The sequence below is a fragment of the Eptatretus burgeri genome, chromosome 7 (genome assembly GCF_056783735.1).
Source record: "Eptatretus burgeri isolate ZD-2024b chromosome 7, Ebu_testis_v1, whole genome shotgun sequence".
NCBI classification, from domain to species: domain Eukaryota; kingdom Metazoa; phylum Chordata; class Myxini; order Myxiniformes; family Myxinidae; genus Eptatretus; species Eptatretus burgeri.
Window position 1 is genome coordinate 103,027,969 of NC_140967.1, and position 22,580 is coordinate 103,050,548.

Sequence of the window (22,580 nt, forward strand, 5' to 3'; positions counted from 1 at the left end):
ATTTCCAAAGTCCCGTGTTGGGGAGTGTATGGTTATTGTCGGTAGTTTCCATTTCATCTGGGAATGTTCTTTGGAAAATGTCCGTTCGTGCTAAATCCACGGCATGAATGTTTGTGGAGTAAGAGCTTGGTGATGATTGGCGGTGGAGGAAGAGGTTGTTTGATAAAGGCCTGACTGGTTGGATGGATTGTTTCCAGGTTGCAAACATGTTGTTACCGGAGGATGAGAACTTCCTGCTGTTGTTTCGTCAGGAGTCATTGCTGGACAACAGTGTGGAGTTCATGAGGGTATGTCATTGATCCAAATATCCCCTAACTACAGACCAATTCTTATAAACCCCATTATGCCTGTTATGTTCACAAGGTGTATTGCAATGGTTTTGCCGTGGTCGCTCTGGTTCTCAAGATGGGTTTCTTTCTTCTTTATTTTTTCTTCTTTTGTTTTGATCCTTGTGCTGCGGGATCTTCCTTTCCCTTCTGCCTTGTATTCCCCCTACAAGGCCTCATGCGGTCTCGTGCGGCAGAACTGTGTGGATTTCTTTGGGTGGGGAAAGTAAAAAAAGAAAGCAAAAGAAGCGGTGAAGAAGAAAAGAAAGCAAGAGCATGCGGTAGGCATAAAGGCTGGTGAGAGAGAGAGAGACGGAGGAAAAAGCGGGAATGAACGCAGAATGTGCGGTCTGGCTTGTGATGAGCAACTTGGCCTGTAAAACCTCTTTGAGGATTTGAGTGATCCCTCTGAGGGCTGCCTGATGGAGGTACCGTCTGTGTTGAAGACACTAGGGCAGAGGAGATCCTCACGAGTGCACGTGGATCGGAGATGGAGCAGAAGCGTTTCCTCTTCCTGAGTGTCACTTGAGCTGACCTGAAGCAACGTGTGGCTTCAAGGTGTTTCAGGAATTGCTCCTGTTCGTTCGTTGGTGAAGTTTGAGAACACACCCAGAGAGAGAAGGAAGGGCGGTGGTGAGGCGTCATCCTTGTGGCCTGTGGCTGGGGTGAGGCCGCTGGAACGGCAAATCAAACAGGCCTGCATTCTTCTTTCCAACCCCCCCCCCACCTTTCTCCTTTACACATTATCTTCTTTATATCTTGGCAAATATTCCTTTGTTATTTTGCTACCCCCCCCCTTTGCATTAGCTACGGATATCTGGTGGGCCTATAAATTGTCTTGTCCATATTGTCTTGGTGCTTGTCTGTCCTTTAATTTATTAATTGTTACCTCTGCATATATTTTATTTTATTCTTTTTCTTATTAACAAGATTTATCCATTGCTTGGTGGTATACCCTGTGTTTCTTTATCCTGAAAAAAATATTTGCATTTATTCCACTGTTTTGAATTTTTATTGCATTGCTGGATTTGCATACAATACTGTGTGTTGAAGAGTGGGGGTGTGAATTGGCGTCAGCATTCAGATGTTAACTTCGCTCAGTCACATCTGACTTTATATGGTGCGACCACACACGGGGTACGCATTGGTTTCCTGAGCACGTCAATGAGGACCTACGGAGCAATAAGCGGTACCTCGAGCCCTCTACCCAAGGGCTATGTCGTAACACTGTAATACACCAATAGGTCAAGGGTTAACACACCCACAAAACACTGCACACTTAGGTACGCCATTAACCACTCAACCAGAACACACACAATAACCCAAAACTCCCACACATCCACACACACACTAACCACTCAACCAAGACACACAACCCAAAACACCCACTAACATCCACACACACACTAACCACTCAACCATGACACATATGAACAATATACACTCCCGCCATTTTCCATTTCACTTTTCCTCATTTTGTTTGACATTTTCTTCTTTTTATTCACTTCCTTAACTCAGACATTTCCTCTCCTTTTCCACTCCCACAGTTCCTCCATTGCTCTGAATCATTTCTCTTCATTAAAAAAACAGTCTCCCTGTCCATGATGTGACCTCTTGGGAACACCATCGCTTGAAGATCTATTGAATGATTCCTTAACATCGCGCTGTAGCTTGCTGTCGGGTGTCCAAGTCCGGAAACACACCGAGACGCCTAGTTTGGTGGGAATCGATGTTTGTCGAATCTTGTGTTTTTTCCTGTCGCTCACCTTGTTTCCTTGTTTCCTGTCACTCACTTGATGATCTCCCATCAAATGTTCGATCTGAACGGAATTTCATCCTTCAATCTACAAAACACTCTAAAATGGTCAGTTGGCTCAACCACATCATATGGTTTAATTCCTGACCCAAGTGAACAGAAAAGAAACAGTCCCATTGATTAGTTAAACAAACATCAGTTCCAGCCCAAACTCGGACATCCTAAAGGTAACCTACAGCCTACAGGGTGGTGTTATTTGTAGTCTTGCGAACAAGGGTAAGAGTTTTTGCAAAAATCACCAACGATTACCGATCCATGTTCATGGAGATGTTGCTCAAAAAGAATGGCTCTCCGGTTTTTCTCGGTGCGTACGCTAACTGTGTTCAGCTGTGGATATTTAATTTTACCTTTTCCTGTACATCAACAACCCGGTTTCATAAATGCTTTGGTCCTGTGTCTGATCAGACGACAGCACAGACCTGTAATGTCCACCATCTTCATGACTGCAGTACATGTCCACCGTGCTGGTGTCGTGCACACCTTCACAATAACCTGTAATATTTCAGATGATTGTCCCATCACCGACAGATCAACCAAGGTCACACCCACCTAGTCATAAAATACCGCTTTTTCCTTCCTGAGAGTTTGCTTCTGTATCCATCTTGTTCAACCAGTGTGTCCTCCTCCAGCCCAATTGGCCAAGTCTCCCTCATTTTTGTCTCATCCTTGCTGTTGGCGTTTTCCCACCCCCCCCCCCCCTTTCTCCATTTCCGTTCTGTGTTCTAGCTCCCTCACGAGCCTTGACATTGCATACAAGAAAAAGTCACACCTTGTATAATTATTGTGGTGAGTTGTTGAAAGGAGGCTGGGTCAAAGGCAGGTGTTGGCTCGGTCTGATTTTAACAGAATGATATCCCGATCCAGGTCATTTCATGGACATCTTCAGCTTGTAAGACGCTTCTGTTTTGTAGTTCGTCATCTATAAGGAGCAATTTATTTGTGTGAAAAACCACGTGAGTAAGATTTAAGTGATGTGGAAAGGGGTTGGGGTTGGGGGGGGGGGCGTTAGATGGAACTTTCTGTGGTGATGCGGAGGGAAAACAGGATACACGGAGATGACAAATTTGTTGGCAAATGGCTGTGGCATGTAATTTGATGGTGGAAGAGTGTTTAATACGGAGGAAATGTGCTTATATCAAATGTTATTTATCATAATATGAAATGTGATTTGATGACCCGAGTGAGATAGCTTGGTGCGCAGGTAATGCACTTACCTTTTAGTTATCTATTCTGGGTTCGATTCCCGACCCGACTGTAAACTGTTGGATCGGGGCTTCGCATGCAGAACGTTTCATCAAAAAATATACCGTCCCTTGGTTGGACATTAAGCCGGCCGGGTGTTCAGTCTCGCAGGATAAGTTGATCGACCTCAAAGATCACAACCTTCGATTCTGTTGACAAAGACTGTGTGAGTTCTCATTGTACGTACTCAAAAAATTCCTGGTAAAATTAACTCCAGACGAACCAGACAGCTTGTTCGTGAAAAAATTGGAACAATCCTGCATGCATCATGAGCCGCAGACCCCATGCGATGGGACATGGCCGCAGAAGGAAAAAGTGAGTGTTTGAAGGCACCTGCTGATAACTTGGCCTCGCATTGTGGTAGGGACTCCAAAAGTTGCTGAAACATGTTGCTTCATCTTTAATGCAAAGTATTTTCCCAAGAGTGAAGCTTGCCTAATGCAAAATCTTCTGGCAGTTCTTGTTCCATCAAAGATCATGCGAGACCGTCACACCCAGATAGTCAGACTGATCTACTCCTGGGATAGCATCGCCAAGGATCACATACTCATGTAGACCTGGTTTTGTTTCCTCGTTATAGTTGGGGTAGCACACTTTTCATTGTTAAAAGTCATCAACCACTTGGTAGACCAGTCAGCAAGAGTACTACACAGGTCTTGGAGTATGCGATGGTCATCATTACTCTGCATCTCACGATAGATTATGCTGTCGTCGGCAAACAGACGCAACTTAGATTGGATATGGTCTTGGTTATTGTTGATATGCAGGAGAAACAGTCGGCCCAGAACTAATCCCTGGGGTAGTTGGATATCACATGACCCAGGTTGAGTGGGTATCATTTACTGTGATGGCTTGCTGTCTATCACTGAGAAATGGCAATATCCAATGTAGATCGTGTCTGCTGATGATGGAGTAACGAAATTTAGTAAACAGGAACTCTGTGGAATGCTTTCTCAAAATCCAAGACAATAATATCAGTTTGTCCTCTTTTCTATAAACGATTCAACCAGTCAGTCATGAGTTTCAGATACGAGTTCAGTCGAGTTGTGATGAGATGAGATGAGATGGGTAGATTATTGAGACATTTTTTTGGTTGGACGCATCTCTCTACATAACTATATATACATATATATACTCCACTGGCTGAAAGTTTTAGAACACCCCCATTTTTCCAGTTTTTACTGAAATTTAAGCAGTTTAATGTTTCAATGTACTCTGACATTAAAGCATAGAACAAATAAACAATTGCAGATAAAAAAATAAATCATGGAATCGTTTTGTTGAACAAAATTTAATTCAAATTTTTGACTCGTCAAAGTAGCCACCTTTTGCAGATATAACAGCCGAACATACTCGTGGCATTGTTTCTACAATGGAAATTAAATATTGTTCGGAAAGTTCTTCCCAACACTGTTGCAGAAGTTCCCACAAATGTGTTGCACTTGTAGGTTGCTTTGCTTCACCCTTCTGTCCAGTTCATCCCAAACCACCTTGATGGGGTTCAAGTCTGCAGACTGTGCTGGCCATTCCATGATTTGAATGCAATCGTCTTGTTCTTTTCTTCTAAGGAAGTTCTGACATAGCCTGGAGGTATGTTTTGGGTCGTTATCTTACTGTAGGATGAATCCCAGACCAACTAGGTGAAGCCAGAGGGGATTGCATGGCACTGCAAAATGCTGTGGTAGCCCTTTTGGTTCAGGGTGCCAGTCACTCTGTGCAAGTCGCCGACTCTGGATCCAGAAAAAGAGGCCCAGATCATCGCACTTCCTCCTCCATGTTTGACAGTTGGTGTCACACAATGAGGAACCATCCTTTTGCCTACTCGACGGCGTACCAAAACCCTGCGTGATGAACTGAAGATTTCAAATTTTGATTAGTCGGTCCATAAGACCTTCTTCCAGTTTTCAGTAGTCCACTGGCAGTGCTTCATGGCCCAGGCAAGCCTCTTTCTCTTATTCTGCCATCTTAGTAATGGCTTTCTTACTGCCACTCGACCTGTCAAACCTGCAGCTCGAAGTCTTCTCTTCACAGTTGAAATGGAGAGTTCCTTACTTCGACCAGTGTTAAGCTGTGCTTGAAGCTGCTGTCCTGTGAGCCGCCGATCACACAAGCTGTTGACTCTCAGAAACTTGTCTTCTGATTGTGTTATGGCTCTCTTCCTGTCAGAGTTTCCTCCAGTTTCCAAGTGCCTTTTGATGGTGTAGGGAACTGTACTCACTGACACCTTGGCTTCTTTGCAATTTCTCTAAAGGAAAGACCGACACTTGTAAGGGTTACAATGGTCTGTCTGTATTCCTTTGTTAATTGTCTTTTACTCGCCATTATGATAGCAATATACTACTTCCTGCAGTGCAATATTGTCCAAATAATGCTTCAGAAGGTGTAGCAACATAGTCTGTTCCAACACTGCTTTTATTAAGACAGAGGGTTTGTAACTAATCAACAAAAGTTGGGGCACCTGAGGGAATTGTTTGCATCAACTTTCAAGGCTTAATTTACTTCCATTGCTGCAGAACAGCTGCAGTTGCTAACCCATTACTTGTTCCCTGAAAAGGGCCTTTTTTAACAACTCTGAAATTTACATTATTTTTCAGTTTTTGGTAACATAAACTTTTTTTTTAACCTCTGGCAGTTTTCCGCTTGGCTTTGTCACATTTCAGGTTAATCACTGGACTTGAACTGCTTAAATTTCAGTAAAAACTGGAAAAATGGGGGTGTTCTAAAACTTTAGACCGGTAGAGTATATGTATACTGTATGTACGTGTATATATGTGTATATGTATGTATGTATGAATGTATGTATCTACTGTATATATGTATTGTTGCTGGCCGGATGTCCAGTGGCGACAAAGACCACTTGGTGAGGGAGGTTACGTCGTCTCCAACAGACTCCCTGGAATTTTAGGCTGTCACTCTCGGATAACTCGGTAAGCTGGTGGGTTGCTGAACCGACCGTGGACGCCAATATCTCAACCGCGTAGCGTAGGGTCTTTTTGTCTAGAACCAATTTACCTAATTAACTACGCGATTTTGACTACCGGGGAACCACGCCCTCGGCACGTCTTGCTCGAAACGGGTCACTCTACCACTGCAGTAGCATTCCAACTACTGACTACCGACTCCGGTTCGGGTGCAGTCGAGCAGAACTGCCAAAGCTGTGCCGGCTTGGATGAACCGATTATCGGGTATAAAAACCCGGCTAAAACTCAGATCCGAACCATGCTGGACCAATGAAGGAAAAGACGAAAATGAACTGGGAACATTTCTAATAATTTATTTACAATAAAGAAGACACAGAGCAGACTTACGCGGGAATAAACAGGCAAGAAGTTACAATGTTCAAAAACACTTGTACAGTTTATACTTACGAGACGGGACCACACACTCAGACACACACTCAGATGATAAGAAACCCAGATGTTTTATTCGACCCCCGCAGCCAGGGAGAGATACGAGCTGGGGTCGTGGTTCGGCGGGGTACCTGCACGTTGGAGGGATGGGGTGCTCCGTGGTGCGGCACCTGTTAATGGTCGTGCGGCTCGGTCCACGGCCGCACGTGTGGAGACCATGTCTGCGAAGGAGCCCGGTTCGAGTAGAGCGGAGTCCGAGGCGGGGATCAGGGCCCAACGCTCTCTGCTCTCAGGGTTGCTTCACAAACTCCAGTGGTGTTGTGAGTTTGTTTGTTGGATGGTCTTAGATGGTTTGTTGGATGTAAAGATTTAATAACCTACCTAAAAGGACATTGCAACACACACCTTTGATTCTCCCACTAGACAAAAGGAAGGGACCTGTCTCAAATGTACTTCACGGAATAACTTACTCTTTGGGACATCTGTATGTTTGAATGCGTATGGTTTCCAGATCTGTAACAGTATGTATATGTGTGTATATATATATATATATATATATATATATATATATATATATATATATATATATATATATATATATATATATATATATATATATATATATATATATCTATATACCGGGCGTAGTGGCGTGCGCCCGTAATCCGGCGACTCGGAGGCTTGGGTTGGAGGATCGCTTGAGGACGGGAGCTCTGCTCTGCGCTGGGCCGCGCTATGAGAGGGTGTAGGGCAGCCCGGAATCATGGCGAAACCCAATCCTTATCCCTGTGTCGTAAGAGGCGACCAGGGTTGCGTCAGGAAGGGCATCCGGCGTAAAACCTGTGCCAAATCAGTATGCGGATCATAACAGATTTTCCGCTGTGGCGACCCCTAACAGGAGCAGCCGAAAGAAGAACAACATGTATATGTATATGTATATGTGTATATATATATATACACACACACACACACACACACACACGAGGTCCGTCTAAAAAATAATGGGACTGACTTCACAGAAATTTTATTCCAAAAAATATATTGAAATCACAGCATGTCCCCTTCAAAATAGTTTCCCTCCAGTCTCACACACTTGTCCATCCTCTTCTTCCATGCTTCGATATACCCCCGGAAGGTTTCTTCTGGAATCCTCTGGAGCTCCGTCGTCACGGCCCTTTTGATGGCCTCCACATCAGGAAATCGGGTCCCCTTGATCACCCCCTTGAGCTTGGGAAATAGGAAAAAATCACAAGGGGCCAAGTCTTGCGAATACGGGATTTGCTCCAGAGTTGGCACGTTCCTCTCCGCCAGAAACTGTCGGATGCTCAGGGCACTGTGAGCAGGGGCGTTGTCATGGTGGAGCACCCAGGCGTTGTTCTCCCACAGATCCCTCATCTTTTCCCAGACTGATCTCATGAGGCGCCAGAGAATCTCCTTGTACACGTATTGATTCACTGTTTGACCCTGTGGTGGAAACTCGAAGTGGACGATGTCCTCGATGTCAAAAAAACGCGATGAGCATCACCTTGACCTTCGACTTCGACATTCTTGATTTCTTTGGTCTTGGTGATGCCGGACTTTTCCACTGACGACTCTGCTGTTTGGTCTCGTGGTCGTATTCAAATATGCGCGATTCATCGTCAGTAATGACTCTCCCGAGTAGGTCTGGATCATCCTCGAGGCGCTCGATAATGACTTGCAGATAGTAACTCTTTGCTGTTTCTGGTCTTCGAACAACAGCTTGGGAACTATCTTTGCGTACACCTGGCGCATTTCGAGATTTTCAGTGATGATGCTCCAGACGGTGTCCTTGTTGATGGAAAGTTCCTCAGCAATCATCCACACCACGAGTCGACGATCTGCGTGCACCATCTGCTTCACACGCTCGATGTTGTCCACTGTTCTGCTCGTTGAACGTCTTCCAGACCGTGGATCGTCTTCACCCTCCTCCCGTCCCTCTTTTAACCTCTTGTGCCATTCAAATTCACGTGTACGTGACATTGTTTCTACCCCGTTGAGGGGAAGACACGTGACATTTGCTGCAGCATTGCGAAGGATTCGGAAGGTGTTTTGCCAAGCTTGGCAAGAAACTTCAGATTGGCTCTCTGCTCACGACTCATAGTGCACGACTCAGACTAGACAACGTGTAAAGCACGACCTGTAAAATATATCACACAATGAGCGCAGTCAACCATCACCAATCATATATATTGCTGGAATGTTGCGAAAGACTGTGACGCAACCCGTTCAAGTTGTGTAAGTGGAGCACACAGCAGGCTCAGTCCCGTTACTTTTTAGACGGACCTCGTATGTATGTGTATATATATATATATATATATATATATATATATATATATATATATATATATATTGTATATGTATATTGTTCCGGAAATGGCCCTTATTAGACTACTAAATATAGGATTAGCTCAGATCCCCCATTAAATGCATGTTTAGCTTGGTTGTTTGGTAAAACGGACGTTGCATGTGTGTCGGGAGGTGTAGGATGCATGTTTAATTGTTCGTGCAGTGGTGGTGTGCCGCGGGCTCCCTCTTCTTCCTCCCCTCTCCGGACGATGGGCCCCGCCCAGTCAGCTGAGGGGGAGTGGCCTGGAGAGGGAGGTGGAGCTAAGGGGAGAAGTTTGTAGGCTTCGCTGAGAGAGGCGTACTCGTGTTTCGAAGCGAGCGAACGAAAGAGAGATAGAGAGTACAGTGTGTGGAAACAGTCGCTCTCAAGGCGTGCTCGTGTTTCGAAGCGAGCGAACAAAAGAGAAACTGTGGTGAAAAGGGTTCAGTGTGTGGAAACAGTTGCTCTCGAGGCGTGCTCGTGTTTCGAAGCGAGCGAACGAAGGAGGGACAGTGTTGGATCTGCCGGGAGAGAAGCTGAACCTGAGCGCGCCGAGTCTGCCTTTTGGGCAGTGGGAGAGGCGGCCTGCACGTTGAGTTGGCGATCGACTCTTATGAGGAGGTGATTCTGCAGTGAGAAGAACGGCAGCCGGCTTTGAGAGGCGAGCGTGGAAAAGGTGATTCTACAGAGAAAGAAACTGAGAGGACGGAGTTGAGAAGTCGGGCTTTGAGGCGGGAAGGCAAGGGCGGAAACGACGGAGCCTCTGACGGTCCTTGCTCACCTCACGACTCGACACGTTTGCCGATCCGCTTGCCGGAGCCCGGCACCTCGATTTGGGCCTTGTCTGGTGAACAGGCCAGGCCTGGATTTGTGTGCTAGACCTTGGGAGAGATTGGCTGAGGCCTGGCGGTCTTGTGCCATTGGCCTTGCGCGGGGTCGGAGCGCGCGGAGACCGCGTGCGGTGCGGAAAAGGAAGAGTACGGCGCCGCCATCTTGCCATCGCGTTCGAGCTGGGGGCTCGAATCCGTGGACATCCGCTTGTTGTGAGCGACATTCGTGCTTTTGACACTGTCCTCTCGTCCATGAAACATCACCAAGTACTCTGTCTTGCATGCATGCTGTCTGTCTGTCTGTCTGTCTGCACGTTGTTTAAGGCATATCTCGGTCCGGACCCTCCTCGAAACCTGTAGTCCATAGTTCCCAAGTTAAGAATGGGTTAAAAATTGTTAATAAAAACATTGTCGTGAATGTTTTGCTTGTGTCGTGTTCTTCGATATTCCCCAATAAATATGATTGGTTCGTATGAGGTTGCCGCTATGGAGTAATTCGTGTCGCGTCGAGGAACGATCCGTTCGATTGGCATATAAAACCAAAATGGTTACAGACTGGCAGAAAACACTTGGCATCTGACACAACCAGTCTGTAACCAGGGTTCTATTTCCCCAACTGGTAAGGTACAAGGATTACGTTGGTATCGCGATTGAAGACGCGTGACCCGAGGCCTGTGCTGAGCCAGCCGGCGTTATAAACCCCGGAGATGGCAGTGGTGAGGGTGGCGCCAAGAGTCGGGCAAGAATCCCGCCACCCCGGATCCGCAACAATTGGTAGTCGGGAGCGGGATATTTGGACCAGTGGTGCATTTCGCACGCCGACATTGGTTACGAGAAGCGGAAAAAGAAGAAGCAAAAAAACGGTCCAAATTTGATTTGATTTTTATGTTTGAGCGGATCGGGTGAGGAACTTGGAAATTGTAAAGAAAATGGAGTCGCAAAATGGCGGCGTGGCTCCACCTTGGCACGACACGAAGCGGGAGTGGGCTATTAATAGCGCAACGAACGGCACAACACTAGGCGGAGGCTCCCAGCCACCGGTTCAAACCACGTGGTCACGGCATGCGCCATGGCAGGCGTGGCAGGACGACTACGTGAACATTGGCAAGCTTCAGACACAATTGGGGGATGCCTTGGAAGAGGTGAGGAGTTATGAAAATTATATAAAGAGGTACAAATTGAAGTGGACGAGGCACAACGGCACACAGACGAGCTTCAGAAAAATTATGTGTACGGGGGGGACACAACGATTGGCCGATGTACGGGAACGAATTCGGTGGCTGAAAGCGGACTTAGCCAACAGAGTCGACGAACAATGTGGAAAAAAGAATTTAGTAGTGTTGTATACCCATAATTTGGAATATGAGAAGAGCAAACTGAACAAAAGAATAGAGGAAGAGCAGATTGGCATCTCCCAGGATAGGAAGAACTTTGAAAAAGAAAAGGAAAATGTGAACACGATTTGGAATTGAAACAACTGAAGGAAGAGGTAAGATCGGGCAAACGGATAAGAGAAAGCCGAGAACAGAAGATAAAAAGAGGGGAGAAATCGCTGGAGCAAAGGAAGGAAGAATTGTTGGAAAAGTCAAGACAGTTCAAAGAACTACAGGGAGAAATTAAGGAAGGGTTTACCCGAAAGTTGGAACAAGAGAAGAGCGAACTGAATGAAAGATTAGTGGAAGAGCAAATTCGTATTTCCCGGGATAGAGAGAACTTGGAAGAAGAATGGAAAACAAAGCTGGAAGAGGAAAAACGGGAACACGATTTGGACTTGGAACTACTGAAGGGAGATGTAAGAGCAGGTAATCGGATAAGAGAAATCCGAGAACAGGAGATAAAAAGAAAAGAGAAACGCCTGAAAGAACTAGAGGAATACAATAATAAAATGGACAAAATAAGGAGGGAAGCATTGAAAAGAGGTGAGGAGGCGAGAGAGGAATTATGGGAAAAAGCTTCTGAGTTACGGGAACACCAAAACAAAGAGACGGAATTACAAAATGAGCTGAGGATGTTAAGAGAGGAAAGAAAGGGAACGGAGAATGAAACGTTAAGGAACCACACTGTGCAGATCGTACAGCTAGAAGCCAAAGCAAGACTAAAGAATGGGATGCAATAAAGAGTAATGGAAGAACAACGAATGAAGCAGGAAAGGGAGATTAACCAATTGAAGGAAACTATGAGATTGGAGAAGGAAGAACAAGAGAGACACTGGGATAGAAAACAAAAAGAACATGGATTTGAAATTGAACAACTAAAGGAAAAAGCAAGGTTGGAGTATGAGGAGATAGTGAAAGAACAACGAATGAAACAGGAAAGGGAAATCAGCCAATTGAAGGAAATGACGAGATTGGAGAAGGAAGAACAAGAGAGACAGTGGGATAAGAAACAAAAAGAACAAGGAATGAAACAGTAAAAGGAAATCAACAAATTGAAGGAAACGATGAGATTGGAGAATGAAGAACATGAGAGACGGTGGGATAGAAAACAAAAAGAAAACGAATTTGAAACTGACCAACTGAAGGAGAGAGCAAGGTTGGAGTCCACGGAGATGGAAAAACTCCAGAAGGATAACGAACAACTAAAAAGGCTCAGAGAGGAAGAGCGACTCAAATGGAAAGGAAAATGGAGCCAGGAAGTGGAACAGCACAATAATATGGGATGTGTGACATCACAGGGAGTAATGTTAGTTGTGCGGAACTTGATTGACATCACTCGTCGGATGACACCACAATTAGAGCAAACCCTGGTGATGGAGACATTGAGGGAGCATACGGGGTTGTTGACGAATGAGATACATTTTGAGCAGGTCCAGCATGTGGAGCTGACAGCCTCGATGGAGTGTGGCGAACCGATGATGAGTAACCTGCTGGAGAGACGCAACCGGACAGAGGTGACTCTGGAACGAAGCAGGTACGTGGGTACATGCATACATGGTGCGGACGATGAGCTTAAGGTAGAAATTGAATTTTATGTTAATGAAGAGACTGTCCGATGGGGTGCACGTATGCGTGACCCCTGAATGTGTGTGTGGCATGCCTGTGAACGAATGCTGTGAGCCGGTGAGCCCACAGTCCAGACTACAGCACCGGTATGTGCTGCCGAGGCCGAAGTGTGTGTGGGTATTCACCTGGCGGTCGAGAATGTAGCCCTGGAGTGCGAGGTGGTTGGTCAGTACACAGGCAAGGTTGAAGGTGTGGAATGTCAACACATAACCTTGGAATGTGTGCAGCCTGCTGTGTGTGGGAGTCCTGAGCATGGAATGAGTGGTGACATCGGAAATAGGTTAGAGGTGCAAGGGGAAATAGAAATGCCACCAGGACAGAACTTGAGCCAGGGGACAGAAACCATGGTGGACAGCTCCGCATGGGTTCTTACAGAGTTGGAGGTGCTGCATCCAGGAGCAGTTTTAGATTGGATTTTAGAAATCCAATTTAGAAATTGGATTTTAATTTCTCTATCAGCCTCACAAGAACTTTGGGGTAAAGCGCAGATGAGTAGCAGGCGGCACTGGCGTGTGTCACTTGGTCTTCGAACCTTTTTGAGCACATGAGTGGTTTGGCTAGCTGAGTGGGGTTTATCTGTCTTCAGCGAGTTATGGAGAAGAGGGGGAGGCCATTCCACCGATTGGGGTTTACCTGATTTCTGTGAACCCTTGAGAAGAGGGGGAGGCCGCTCCACCGATTGGGGTTTACCCAAGATTGGGTCTCCACCGATGGAGACCATGTTCGTGAAGGAGGGGCTTGAGTGGAGAAGGGGCGGAGTCCAGAGTGTGTGGATGGAGTGGTTGGTGGGACCAGGTAGGCGGGTGGGGTCGACGGCGTGTGGGCGGAGATGAGGGGGCGGAGTCCAGGCAGCAGGAGGCGGGTTATGGCGATGTCGAGTAGAGCGAGGCGAGAGAGGCGGAGTCCAGGCAGCAGGAGGCGGGTCATGGCGATGTTGAGCAGAGTGAGGTGAGGGCAAGGCGAGAGCAAGAGAGCGAAAGAGAAAGGCGGAAGGACCGCTCCGACCTTTATAGGATTTGTAGGATGGGCCACCCCGAATTGAAACGTCATCACCTGAATCGGGCGCTCCGTGGCCCGCTAACTTTGGCCAGAAACCGCCTCACTTCGTTTCTGGCAAGGTCTTCTCAGACAGCGGCAATATTCCGCTCCGACCCCACGACATGACACGAATCGCCCACACCGAAATTGGCACGCGAGTCGTCCCGCAAAAACTCCCGGGCCGTGCCCTGGTGACCGGCTGAGGGTCCCACATGCCCTCCCGGGCGTCCGACCAATGCTGATCAACGCGCCCGCTCCGCGCGCCAACGCGGCCCGCACTGTACAACACTCCCCGGCTCGATCGCAGCTTCGCTGGCCGAAGAGACGAGAAGATGTTCACCATCCGTGGGGAATCCGCAACTGCCAGAGAGGGCCGAAGGTACATTGTTATGGATAAATCCATGCATGTTTCGCGAGCGGCGTACGTGTCTGCCTTCGAGCACCTTCCATACAGTGCACGTGGTTTGGCCATGGCCCACGTGGTCAGTGCTCGTGTTCACCCGATTCTGCTATCGTGTGCGTGGGGCGAACACCAATACGCGTCAAATATTTGGTTGAAAAGGAATGTGCCGCTTTTTACTTCGCACACTCGCATCCCGCCCAATGTGGCGTGGAGTCGCCTTTATCGGCCTCCGTGCGTTTCGTGCAGCATGGGCGTCGTGCTAGCTGTTTCCTGTGTTGTGAAAAACACCATTCGTACAGCCTCTTAAGAGGTCTTCATTCGTATGCCTTTTTAATGCAACTGGCAATCCTCCCCAGATCATTGGAAGCTCGAGTCGATAATCCCGGATTGCCAAGTGCACTGTATGACTCGCTGCACACATTGAGTTTCGGGCTCGCTTGGGAATGGGGGCTCTGCACTGTTAATGCCCGCGCGTCAATACAAATATATATATATATATATATATACATATATATATATATATATATATATACATATAAAATATTGTTACGTTTGAGGGGGGGTATGCATTCAAAGGGTAATTAGGATGTTTAATTAGGTATGCCATGCTGTTCGAGTTTACCAGGATCTCGATGTAATAAGTAGCAATTCAGTGGTGATAAGTTGTCTAGTAAATGTTCATTTCTTCAAGGGGGAAATAATAAATGTCACGTAATTAGATAGGGACATGGGATAGGGTAAGTGTGTCTGTGTAAACCCCTTTTGGTATTCTCTGAAGACTGGCCATGACGTCACAGGACAGTGCAGCGGATGGCTCCGCCCCGTGATCACGATTGGCGGAAGGCGATGGCGGTGGGCCAATAAACGGCTCGATTGAAGTGACGAGGACCAAGGATAAAAAGGTTCTGTTCGGGGTCGAAAAGGAAGAGGAAGAAGATTACAACCAAAAGATCGTGTTTTTTTGGTGGGGAGGCTGTTGCGCGGGGAGCATCCTTGTTGTTGTGCTGATTCGATCGTGTTCTTGATCGTGTCTTGGAGCCTTGCTGAGCCTCGTGCCTCACCTTGGTTGGCTCTGGGGTTCTGCTGACTCGGAGTACGGGGTCGAACGGCGGGTGGACCTGCCTCCCTCTCCTGCTCGCAACTTGGCGCCAGAACTGGTTCCCTGGCGGCTGTGAGCGGACTTGGGCCAAGACCAGGAGGTCGACAGCACCACGGTTTCTCCTGCCCCCCTGACGAGAGCAAGGCCAGCTCGTCCGACGCCGATCCAGGGACAGTTGCGTCCACACCACGGTCCAGCCTGACCACCAGAAATAGCTACGTTTTGTGTGTGTGTGTGTGTGTGTGTGTGTGTGTGTGTGTGTGTGTGTGTGTGTGTGTGTGTGTGTGTGTGTGTGTGTGTGTGTGTGTGTGTGTGTGTGTGTGTGTGTGTGTGTGTGTGTGTGCTTGGCGCCTTAGAGGGATTGAGAACTGTATATTCATTGGAATTGTCTGTGTTTTTCCCCACGCCCGATCCCACACCATCCCGTCGAATCGCCCCGGATCCCTCTTCTTGCCGAGTCTTGTTATTTCTGGTAATAATAAAAACAAATAAACATCATCAACTCAGTGAAAAGCGACTCGTGGCCACCTTCCTCGTCCCGTTTGCGGTAGAGCGATTAGAACCGCCACCTTTGGGTTATAAATAAATAAACCGCCTCCATCGTTTCGGCTCATTCTACGTTGGCGGGACTGTTCAAGTCCCGTGGACGTCACATTGGTGTCAGGGTGTTGGATGTTCGAACCCCTCTAAATTATATACCAGGATTAAAATCTCGCCACGAATTGGAATCTAAAATTACTACAGAAAAGCGCGCGAGCGCGGGAAAATTTTGGCGGGATTTTTCAAATTTAAATTAATTGGCGGCAAACGGGACTTCTGCACCATGGCGGATGTGCAGATGTTTGAGGAGGAAGGCCACGTGTCTGGCAGCGAGTCGAGGGAAGAGGGGAGAGACGGGGGTAGGGTTGGAACCTCCCCCATTCCGAGCGTGGACCGTGCTTCATTGCCCGTAACGGGGCCGGCAGTGCCGGAAACCGGTGCGGTGACGATCCAGACACTGTTGGAACGTTCAATAGGGGACATGACGGCACAGAGGGCAGAAATGACGGCACAAATGGCAAAAATGACGGCACAGGGGGCAGAAATGACAGATCAATTGGGGGTAATGGGGGTACAGTTGGGTGCACGGATTGATTTAATGAGGGATGAATTGGGGGAAAAGATGGAGAAAATGAAAACTGAGATGCAGGAGTGTGTGGATGTTAAATTGGGAGAAATACAAAGTAAATTCGAGGATAGATTGGAGGAAACAAAGGTAGAAATTACATTGGAGGGGGAAAATATACGGAAAAAATTGGGAGATAAAATTGATGCAACGAACATTCGGGTTGATAAAGTGGATGAAAGCCTGGAACGTCATCGTGCCTGTGTGGATGCTCGTATGCAGCTGCAAGTTGAAGAGTGGGGAGAGCTGAGGAAGCAAGGGATGAATTTGGCGGAGGAGGTAAAAGGATTGGAGGCTCGTTTGGACGAACAAGATAAAATTATGAGCCAAGATGAAGTCTTGGATAAAGGCCTGGTAGAGCCGTCTTTTGAAAGTAGAGTGTCCGGGTTGGTTGAGGAGCAGCTACAAACTCGCGACGGAGCCTTGGAGGAGGTTGTGCGGGCCCAGAAGATCCTGCGGGAAGAGCTGAATCGGTCCATTCAACGTTTGGAACAGGAGGCAAAATTGACCCATGAGACCCTCACCACAAAACATCTTTGGCCACAGTGGGCTCCGAAATTGGATACGCAGCCACAAGGGTGTTTGATCCCTGGGCTGGATTCGGACAAGGGAGAAACTGAGAAGCGGGCCACCGTAAAAGTGATCCCCCTGGTAAATTTTGACGGGTCAGGGAGCGTTGAAGCTTTTTTGACGCAATTTGAGTGCATTTCCCGACTAAACGGGTGGAATGAGCAGGAACGTACAGGGAATTTGGTGGCAACGTTGCGGGGACCAGCAGCAGACGTGTTAAACGTGATCGCGGAGGGGATGTTGACCAGCTCCCATATCTGCGAGGCGTTGAGCCGTCGGTTTGGGTTTGCAGCAAACTGTGATCTGGTGCGGGCCCAGCTCTAGCACTGCAGATTAAAGCCGGGTGAGACAGTGCAGGAGCTGGTACAGGACATTTAACAATCAGTCAGGATCGCGTATCGGGACCTTACAGTGGAGGCGTGGGACAGACTGGCACGAGAGAAATTTTTAGCTGCTCTTCCTGACCCTGAGGTCCGAGCGCTAGTGGAGTTACAGGATCCACCCACCGTTCACCGAGCGGCCGAGTGCGCGGCCAGGCTGGCCTCGTGGAGTTGGCCGGGTCGGGTTCCAGAGAGGCCATCGGTGACGATCCGACAGGCGGAGATCCAGGATCAGGGAGGGGGGCTGGGAGAAATTGGCATTACCCAAATGTTACAGGAAATCTACCAGAAACTGTTAAGTTTGATAAAGGGTAATCAGGTAGTTAGTGCGCCAAAGCGGCGGGGTCCAGCCCAGCCAATAGAGCAATTCGATTATGGCCGAGGGGGTCCGGAACCGGAAGAGACATTTCACCGATACTCACGGTGGCCTTTTATGGGGAGTTGTTTCCGGTGCGGGCGAAGAGGACACATGCAACGATATTGCCGGTACCCGGCGATGGAGGGACTCTCCAATAGACTTTTAGACTCGGAGAGGGTGAATCCTCCTGCTGAACCGCCAGGTCTATCCGAGATGCCCTTTCATAGGTCGGGTCCGGAGATCACTGTCGGGGGTCCGGGAGACTAGATCGGGCTGAGCATATAGGGCCATGCACGGCTGGTGAGATTGTGGCGAAGTGCCCTCCTTTGGTGGAAAAAAAATGAATTGTGGGAAAATTGGCATGGGTTTGTAAGTTCTGCTGGGTTTTAGAGTGACAATCGGGACAGTGGGTAATTGGAAACAAAGCGGGCACGAGTGGCTGTACAATGGCTGGTGCGTGGATCGGGTGAGAAGTGCTGTGTGAGTTGTTTTAAGTGAAGAAGTGAAATGTATGGTGCACACATTTTTTTTTTATTGGGCATGGTGTGGTAACAGGGAAGGTCATGGTCGGTGAAGTGTTAGAAATGCAGGTGTCACATGTAAGGCCGATGGGGTGGGGGAGTCATGTGGGTTTTGTGGGTGGGGATGATGTGCTTGTCCACAGGGATTGCTGAAGCTCACGGTGAGCATGAATTGCGACCCCCTTCAAGGAGATTCACCACCTGGTGGCTAATGGTGACAGTGTCTGGAGGCAACCGGGAGAGGGTCTGGTTGGGCGACCAAGGCGGGTAGGACCTTGGCGACCCAGGAAGGCCAGAGGAGCCAGTGAGACCCCTTCCAGAATGTTGTACGGGATTAGAGCTGATGGCTACCAGGGGGGAGGGAATCAAAGGGAGCGGGGCGGAGAAACGTCTTTGTTGGACTAAAGCTTACCTGTGGGCATGGTTGCACCTGAGATGCCCCCATCATCTTGTGATAACCCACCCCACGGCCATGACGGGATTCAGCCTGCATGATTAAAATGAGGACCATGACCTAGAAATGTGATGATGACCATGGTGTGAGTGTTGTGAAGATGTATGAGTCCCACTCGATCCCGCACAACTTGACATGTGCAGCAAGGGCATGATGCCCGCAGAATTTTGGGGCAAGCAAATTTGAAAATTGGCTCCCCAGGTAACGCTGGGTCTATTAGCATCCACTGGGGGAGGCGGTCAAGTGTAAATATCCTGTGAATAGTGTCGTTAAGGCTTAGAGTAGGAATGTAAAGTATAAGTGTTGTGTTTTTGTGGAACCTTTTGTTTCCCCTCCCCAGATCACTGGAAGAGTGCTGGGCAAGAGCAATGATCCAGAAGATGGAGTGCAACTTCGCTCAGTGCTCTCATGTGATAAAAATAAAAAATAAAAAAATAAAAAAATGAATGATTGTTTAGGCGAGGATAAGGCCATAAGGGGGTAGTACATTAAGCAGGATAGGTAAGTTAGCTGCGACTCGCTGCCCATTGCCCCTCCTACTTTATTTCGTGATATACGCCTGTGATATTTATATGTGATATATTTAGCGCCTGTGATATACCTTGCAGGAGCTGCGGTACCAGAGGAGGGGGCAGTGTTACGTTTGAGGGGGGGGGTATTCATTCAAAGGGTAATTAGGATGTTTAATTAGGTATGCCATGCTGTTCGAGTTTACCAGGATCTCGATGTAATAAGTAGCAATTCAGTGGTGATAAGTTGTCTAGTAAATGTTCATTTCTTCAAGGGGGAAATGATAAATGTCACGTAATTAGATAGGGACACGGGATAGGGTAAGTGTGTCTGCGTAAACCCCTTTTGGTATTCTCTGAAGACTGGCCGTGACGTCACAGGACAGTGCAGCGGATGGCTCCGCCCCGTGATCACGATTGGCGGATGGCGATGGCGGTGGGCCAATAAACGGCTCGATTGAAGTGACGAGGACCAAGGATAAAAAGGTTTTGTTCGGGGTCGAAAAGGAAGAGGAAGAAGATTACAACCAAAAGATCGTGTTATTTTGGTGGGGAGGCTGTTCCGCGGGGAGCATCCTTGTTGTTGTGCTGATTCGTTCGTGTTCTTGCTCGTGTCTTGGAGCCTTGCTGAGCCTCGTCCCTCACCTTGGTTGGCTCTGGGGTTCTGCTGACTCGGAGTACGGGGTCGAACGGCGGGCGGACCTGCCTCCCTCTCCTGCTCGCAACTTGGCGCCAGAACTGGTTCCCTGGCGGCTGTGAGCGGACTTGGGCCAAGACCAGGAGGTCGACAGCACCACGGTTTCTCCTGCCCCCCTGACGAGAGCAAGGCCAGCTCGTCCGATGCCGATCCAGGGACAGTTGCGTCCACACCACGGTCCAGCCTGACCACCAGAAATAGCTACGTTGTGTGTGTGTGTGTGTGTGTGTGTGTGTGTGTGTGTGTGTGTGTGTGTGTGTGTGTGTGTGTGTGTGTGTGTGTGTGTGTGTGTGTGTGTGTGTGTGTGTGTGTGTGTGTGTGTGTGTGTGTGTGTGTGTGTGCTTGGTGCCTTAGAGGGATCGAGAACTGTATATTCATTGGAATTGTCTGTGTTTTTCCCCACGCCCGATCCCACACCATCCCGTCGAATCGCCCCGGATCCCTCTTCTTGCCGAGTCTTGTTATTTCTGGTAATAATAAAAACAAATAAACATCATCAACTCAGTGAAAAGCGACTCGTGCCACCTTCCTCGTCCCGTTTGCGGTAGAGCGATTAGAACCGCCACCTTTGGGTTATAAATAAATAAACCGCCTCCATCGTTTCGGCTCATTCTACGTTGGCGGGACTGTTCAAGTCCCTTGAACGTCACAATATTGCAATAAAATATTTCAAATTTAAATTCTTTATTTATAGCCTGAAGTTTCAAGAACAAACTAATTCTTTTCCTCAGAAACTTTGAGAGTGGTGTGGTGGTGAGACCGTTAAGATTCGTTGGGGACAGTTCGCATCATGGATTGGTCCAAGTCCTCGCCAATTACAAGGATTCGCTGCAATTGAATGACTCTACTGTTTGTGTTGATGTGGTAATTAATTGCATAGTGCTTTGTATGTGGGATGCAAGTCGATGTGTCGATTGATGGAGTTTTCACAGGAGTACCAGGCCTCAATAATCTCACTGTTCACCCTTAATGATCCTGTGCCAAGGATAGTTTTGCGATATACTGGATGACCAGTGAACCCGTTGGGGCAGCGGTTGATGAAAAAAAATAATTTCAAGAAAAAAAAGATAGCTCCAGCAAACTATACTGCTGAGGTTGTTTGCATTGATCAAATTCTCCTGAAGAGGACTTGACTGAATGGGGAATTGATTTTTTGAATAATATTTTTCTTTGCCCGATTTGAACGAAACATGATACTGCACACCGCAGGCGAATGTTGAGTAAGGTGGCCCTAAAATTTTTGTGCTATCGTGTTCCGTTTTGGCTGTATTTTAGGCACATACATACATACATACATACATACATACATACATACAAGATGAGCTTCAGCTTGGTATTCGGCCTCACCCCTTAAATCGGGGAATAAGAAGGAAGAAGAAGAATTGAAGCATGCTTATCAAGTCAGGGAAGAAGTCTGAGCAAACATTATTTTGCGAACATTACAAAGTGCTCAGTTGACCCAGAGTGTTGATATTTATCTCTAGTTGATCCAGAGTGCACACGGTTATAGAGCAGGAATGCAATGATTTGCTTTTATTTCATTTTTTCTTGGCACGAGGCTGTGACATCAATGAAAGAAATGACCTCGGTGCTCTCCTTTTAGAAGGGTTCATGAAATTAGCACCCTTTACCCTTTGCCCGATTCAAAGTATGGATTGTACCATTAGAAAAAAGGGGTGTGAATAGGGGAACAGGTTGAATTGGGTGGGAACCGCTAACACTTGCTCCCCGAACCATAACCTGAACTACCCGAACCCGAACTACCCTAACTATAACGAACCTTAACTTAACCCGAACTCAACCCTCACCATAACCCTATTCACCTCTTATGTTGTGTTTCTCAGGCCATTACCCAATTCAATCTATTACCCGATTCATCCCGTTTCTGTCTTTGCCTCTTATTCACGGTTCCCCGATTCCAACCCGATTCAACAAAAGTCATCATATTAAGGTTTTATACACACCCCTTTTTAACCTCCGCCATCGAAGATGGACAGAGGTTACTGTTTTCACCCCTGTCTGTTTGTTTGTTTGTTTGTTTGTGAACAGTATTACGGAAAAATTCCTGGACGGATTTCGACGAAACTTGGTGGGGGGATTAGGTATGGTCCAAGGATCATGCCATTATATTTTGGACTTGGTCCAAAGTCCAATATGGCCGCTATGGCGGCCGTTTTGAAAAAATATTTGAAATTTTTGTTTTTGCATTTCTACATGTTTTAAGTGATTTCCAACCTCCCCAAAAAAATTTGTTAGAGAAAACAAAGCAGAAATTTTGCACCTTTTTTTTTCAAAAAAATTTCGATTTTATTTGAAAAATATTTGAATTTTTTTTTTGCATTTCTACATGTTTTAAGTGATTTCCACCCACCCCCCAAAAAAAATTTGTTAGAGAAAAAACCCCAGAAATTTTGCACCTTTTTTTCAAAAGAATTTCGATTTTTTTATTTTTTTTTTTTTTTTTTTTTTGCCA

At 47.2% G+C, this 22,580-nt stretch overlaps 1 protein-coding gene, 1 long non-coding RNA gene and 1 pseudogene across 6 annotated transcripts in view; 2 read left to right on the forward strand and 1 right to left on the reverse strand.

The window, feature by feature from the left end:
• Positions 1 to 22,580, forward strand: part of SCGN (secretagogin, EF-hand calcium binding protein) — a 110,063-nt gene that overhangs the window by 37,182 nt on the left and 50,301 nt on the right. For 4 of the 5 annotated variants that reach the window (XM_085890044.1, XM_085890042.1, XM_085890041.1 and 1 more), the window contains exon 4: positions 198 to 287. The exons of the other annotated variant lie outside the window; for it this stretch is intronic. In XM_085890044.1, coding sequence (XP_085746170.1) covers positions 198 to 287 — 90 coding nt within the window. The remainder of the gene's footprint in view (positions 1 to 197; positions 288 to 22,580) is intronic. 5 annotated transcript variants of the gene reach the window in all.
• The window catches only part of LOC147023963 (uncharacterized), a 56,606-nt gene that overhangs the window by 15,993 nt on the left and 18,033 nt on the right, over positions 1 to 22,580 (reverse strand). The gene's annotated exons all lie outside the window — the stretch shown is intronic.
• Positions 7,372 to 7,517, forward strand: LOC147023964 (signal recognition particle RNA; annotated as a pseudogene).